Source organism: Heloderma suspectum, chromosome 6 (genome assembly GCF_057233095.1).
Source record: "Heloderma suspectum isolate Gila_16-S chromosome 6, 16-S_ref, whole genome shotgun sequence".
Taxonomy (NCBI): Eukaryota; Metazoa; Chordata; class Lepidosauria; order Squamata; family Helodermatidae; genus Heloderma; species Heloderma suspectum.
In genome coordinates, this window is record NC_139463.1 from 52237198 (window position 1) to 52242619 (window position 5422).

At 47.0% G+C, this 5422-nt stretch overlaps 1 protein-coding gene across 1 annotated transcript in view; it reads right to left on the reverse strand.

The window, feature by feature from the left end:
- The window catches only part of EFTUD2 (elongation factor Tu GTP binding domain containing 2), a 71381-nt gene extending 66002 nt beyond the window's left edge, over window positions 1-5379 (reverse strand). Inside the window, exons 1-4 of the mRNA XM_084804318.1 lie at window positions 5271-5379; window positions 3759-3873; window positions 2541-2706; window positions 538-616 (exon numbers count right to left, since the gene is read on the reverse strand). Coding sequence (XP_084660444.1) covers window positions 538-616; window positions 2541-2706; window positions 3759-3863 — 350 coding nt within the window. The 5' untranslated portion in view covers window positions 3864-3873; window positions 5271-5379. The remainder of the gene's footprint in view (window positions 1-537; window positions 617-2540; window positions 2707-3758; window positions 3874-5270) is intronic.
- Window positions 5380-5422: the final 43 nt, after the last annotated feature.

Here is a 5422-nt window from a genome sequence, read left to right on the forward strand (position 1 = left end):
TGGTGTGCTCAGGATTTTCACTACTTGGTGAGTGATTGTGCAGGGTTTTGACAGTGGATCAGATGCCCCCTCCCCAGGTGAGGCTGAGCATGAAGGTTGGTCCCAATCCTGCAAACCTCCAGCACTTTAGAGCCACCACCCCCTTGCTGGGGTGATGCTAGAACGTTGTCAAATGGGTGAAACAGCACCACTGCTCGGGTGGGAAGACTGCAGTGGGGCAGGGGGCAGACTCAGATTACACACAGTAGCTTAGTGAGGCAGAGAGAGAGAGAGAGAGAGAAAATCACTTTGAGACTGCTTTTTCCGGTGGGAAGTGATGCATAAATGTAATTCACATAAAGAGAAGGTAATTTTAAAGTGTTCTTATATGCCCCAAGGCTACAAAATGGAATCAGATATGAATTTAGAGGAATAAAATAACCACTGACTCCCTCACTGCTCTGTCTGTAAATGTGAAAATGTCAGGAAGTACTGATAAAAAACACAAGGAACTTGGGGGTGGGGGGAGAAGAGACAAAAACTGCATGCTGTACTCACTCCATTTCATACACTGTGACTGGCAGTGTTTGCTCCATAAGAGAGAATTTCTTGGTCTTCACTGGTTTAATAATAGGTTCTGAAAGGAAACACGAGAATGACACCTCTTTAAGGGTAAAAGCAGGGAAGCACCACCTCTACACTGGTCAGTGGGTTGGAGTGGGGACGATGCTTTCCGTGTTGTGGGTCCTAGGTTTGATTCCTGGATCTCCAAATGAAGTAGGTAGTAGAACTGAGAAATATTCTGAAGAGTTTGCTGTCAGTCACTGGATGCAGACAATATAGGGTTAGATGGCCTAGTTCTCACTGAGGTAGTAAAAGTGTATTTGGGCGGTACCAATACAGACTAGAAGTGGGGGATCACATAACTGCTGCTCCATGCAAAAACCCGAACAAAACACACATAGAGGTACACACAAAACCCTGCACACCCAACCAGCATGTCGTGCAGAAGGCTTTGCAGGAACCCTTCGCCCCAAATGCTAGTTATAGGTGTACAGGGAATTTTGTATTATTACTATTACTATTATTTATATGAAACAGCATTCAATCATTGAGCCCGTACCTACAGTCTGAAGTGGTACAGTTCTGACAAAGGTTTACTCTTCTAGCTCCTGGTCCATTTCTGAACCCAATTCAAAATGCTGATATTTACTTTTGAAGCCCTACATAGCTTGGAAAACTGATGGAATCTCTACTCCCACAGCAACCTGCTCATACACTTAAGTTATCTACAGCAGGGATGGCGACTGTGTGGCCCCCTGGATGTTGGTGGACTGCAGCTCCCATCAGCCAATGGTGAGGGATGACAGGAGTAGCAGTCCACCACCACCTGGAGGGTCACACATTCCTCAACCCTAATCTAGAGACCCTCCTCCAGGTATGCCTGCCATTTGGGAGAGGGCCTTCTTGGCCGTGGTTTCTCATCTTTCACATGCTCTCCCCAGGTCAGGGAGGTTTGCCCGGTGCCTACACTGATGCCTTTTCATCGTCAGGTGATGATTTTTTTATTTTTCCATTGTATTTTTAGTTCTTGTTGTGTTTTATGTTGAAAAACTTAATTTGTTATTTTTATGCTGCTTGGGTTTTACTTTTTTTTCATCTTCTGTATATTATTTTTTAATTGAAATTATGTAATCTGCCCTCAAAATACAACATATTGAAAGGCAAGATACAAATGTACCTCAATGAGGTCTGGACAACTCCTAATACGTTAATATCAGCCTTTCCCAACATGCTGCCCTCTAGATCAGAGGTGCAGAACCTCTTTCAGACGGAAGGCCGCATTCCATTTCAGAGATGCGCTTGGGGGCCACATTTCATAGCCGAAGGCCAAAAGGGGCAGCGGCAAAGAGGCAGGGCTAAAATACCAGAAATGCCAGCACATTTTAGCCTAACCCTCTTACAGCCAGTCACTCAGCCTTCAGAGAGGCATTTCAACCTTTTGCAATGGGACAAAGACCACATAAAAGCCGAGAACCCACCAAACAACTGGTGGTCAGGAGAAAGGGGCGGAGGGCAGGGCAAGGGGGTATGACCCTCTGGGAATCCCTGGAGGGCTGTACTTCAACCCCGGAGGGCCGGATTGGGCCCCTGAGCCTGAGGTTCTCTGTCCCTCGTCTAGATGTTTTAGACTATAACTCCTATCAAACCTCACCAGCATGGCCAATGGTCTGGGGTGATGGGAGTTGTAATACAAAGTATTTGGAAGCTACCACAACAAGGAAGGCTGACCTATGTTGAGAGACACAATTAAGAAAACAGTTTGGAAGTTCACCCGGTGACTACCAACATTTTCTCTCTATCTCTGAAAGGAGCTGAGGCCTAGGACACTGGCTCCTAGAAATTAGGAAGTTTCCCAGTTGTCCTTCCTGGAAGGTGGCTAGAATGCACATCTTTCCCCACCTAGATGGGGGCCTGTCTTTTCCGCATATCTTTTGGCTGCCCTGTTACCATGCCAATGAAGTGTTTTAAGAGTGGAGTTCTGCCCCCGAGTTTCTCACCAGTCAGAGGCTGCGTGTCTTCCTCCTGCACTATAGTCTCCACCTCTGGACCATAGACCTCCTCAGCAGTCGGATAGTATTTCTTATCCTCGTGCAGCACCACATCCATCCCAGGATGATCTTCATCGTGGTCTCCCATCTCATCATCATCGTCGTCATCATCAAGCTGAGAACAGGACGAACAGCCTTCACCTGGTCTCGAGTAACTTCTGCCCAGCACAGTCCCAATTACAGAACTTGAGGCTGGTTCACATATGCATCAGGGTTGATTTGATTTAAATCAAGTTGATTTAAATCGCTTCTCTGAAGGACTCAATCTTAATTATTTAAATCACAGTTTAAATCACTAGTGAGGAAGATTCTATTTAATCATCATTTTTAGTAGAAGTACATTATTGTTTAATATAACCTTAATACATATTCAGAGATGTAGGTTTCATTAGTAGGTAGGTACACACTAAGCAATTATTCTGAATTGGTTTCAGACTAATTTTCACCAAAAATGGGATGATAATTTGGTCATTTTAGTACTACAGCAGAATGAACTTATGAAGTCATTCAGGAGATGAACCAGCTCCAACTGTTCAGTTAATCATGATGTTTTTAGCATGATGTGCCAGAATCACCACCACCAAACAGGCTTTTAAACTGCACTAATGAGATTGCTGAAGAAGAAAACTAACCAGAAGAACAAACAAACAACATTAATGAAGCACGCACATGGATTTTTGAATGGTTAACTATTTCAGTTTTTAGATAAATGTAAACATTCTTTATAAACTAAAATGTAGTCAATTTCAATCGCAGCAGGTACAGAAAGAAAATATTCCCATGTGGGGTCTCTTAGACGGCCTGCTGCTGTGATGCTACAGTGGAGAATACATGTAGCAGAAGCTTCCTCAAGAGTCAGGACTGCATGAACATACTCTGTCCACTTTTGGTTTCACTTGCTATTCCGCTCCCCCTTGCATTTATATCCAGACTCCTTCTCCTTGTTTAGATTTACTCCATCTCCCAAAATTCTGTATTCACTGACCTTATCTATCTTTGCACTTAAGAGAGAGAAAAGGCCGAGAGAGAGAGAGAGCGCGCGCACGCACACACACATGCACGTCTCTACACCTGTATTTGATTAGCTGACAGCCTTGGGTAAAGCCACAAATCTCTGGGTTATTTTTAGCACAGTTGGCATCTACACCAAAAGCACGATCACCATACCTCATCAAGATCCTTTGAATCCCGACCCATTTCATCATCATCATCATCAGAATCAAGCTCTGGGCCGATGTAATTCCCAAACTCATCATACAGGTCTGCATCCATTTTGCTGGGTCTTGGGGAGAAAGAAAATCACGTAAATGAATAACACAGGGCCAGTTTGTAATCCTGACAATGTTATTCCCGTATTTTGCGTCTCCTGTAGTATGCTATTCTTATTTATTTATTTATTTATTTTCTAAACCCCGCAATAGCTAAAGCTCTCTGGGCTGTTCACAAAAGTTAAAACCGCACAGTGCAGCATAAAACAATATGGAATATGAAAGCTTGAAATCACAACAGTACAACCAGAATGCTACTTATCCAGTGTTACTTGTACTCATTTGTGAGAATTTTATGACCATATTGCAGATGGTATTTCTGTTTATCGCAACTGTTCTGGCTCATTTTATTGTGAACCTCACATGTACAGACATCACCAGTAGCAACCTCTATAAAGCTGCCTATCCCTCGTTTCCAGGTCCTCAGCTTGTCTGCTCCTTCCTTAGCTTCCCTCCCACAACTTCCAGTCCATCCATCTTCCTGCCTTCTAGTTTAACCAAACACCCTTCTACAACTTTCTACTTGCAGAAGAAAATATTCACAGATGGAAGGTAGGGTATACAATTGTCAAAGTTCACTTAATAACTTTGGCTTATTATATTTTTAATAAGGTTACGGCAAAAAATAATCCATGTTTCTAAATGGAAAGTCCTTCGCCCCATTCCTTTCTCATGGCTCATCTGGGGTAATTCTCATAAAGAGAAATCTCACTAGCTACAAATAATTATTTGTTTATATGAATCAGTGCATCCGTATGTATTTGCTGGGCTTGTTCTAATTCAATAACTCCCCTTCTATAAACATACTCACTTTTTTACCTGCTGCCCCAACTCCTATTTTTAAAACACAACCATTTCCTAACTACTGTGGTTCTCTCTCTCACACACATACATACACACACACACATACACACACGCGCGCGTTAGCGCCCCACCAACGATATGTTATTTTAGGGTGGAGGCCTCCAGGACACGTCCCTGGAACTAAGTCCCATTAAATTAAGCGGGCCTCCCTTTCAAGCAGACGTGTCTGGGACAGCACCGCGAGGCCCATTTAAGCACGCGCCGGGTCTCTCCCGCGGCACCCAGAAGGGCTTCGCTCCGGCCTGCCTGCACCCGCGCGGGCGGCGGGCGGGCCGCCGTCCCTACGCTCGCTCGCCCGCGCTCACCCCTGCGCCTCCGCGGCACGGGCGCCGAGCAAGGGCCGCGGCCAACGCGGGAGGGCTGCCCTCGGCACCAGCACGGCCCGCCAGGGGCGAAGCCTCGGGATCCGCGTTCCGGCCGTGCAGAAGGGGGCCTGGGCACCACACGGCCGGCGCTCGCGGGCAGGTGCGGGGCCTCCGGGGAGCCGCGGCGGCCCCCGCGCCGAGCTCTGCCGCCCCGCCCCCCCCCGCGTGGCCCGCATACGCACCCGCGGGCTGCCCGCGCGGGGCCGAGAGCGCGCCCGGTCCTCGCGGCGGCGGGAGAGGCGGGAGCGGCGAGCGGCTCCTTGCGTCGCCGGCACGTGCAGCTTCCGTCGCAGGCGGCTGCGACGCGGGCGTGGAAGGGCCCGCGCCCCCGCCC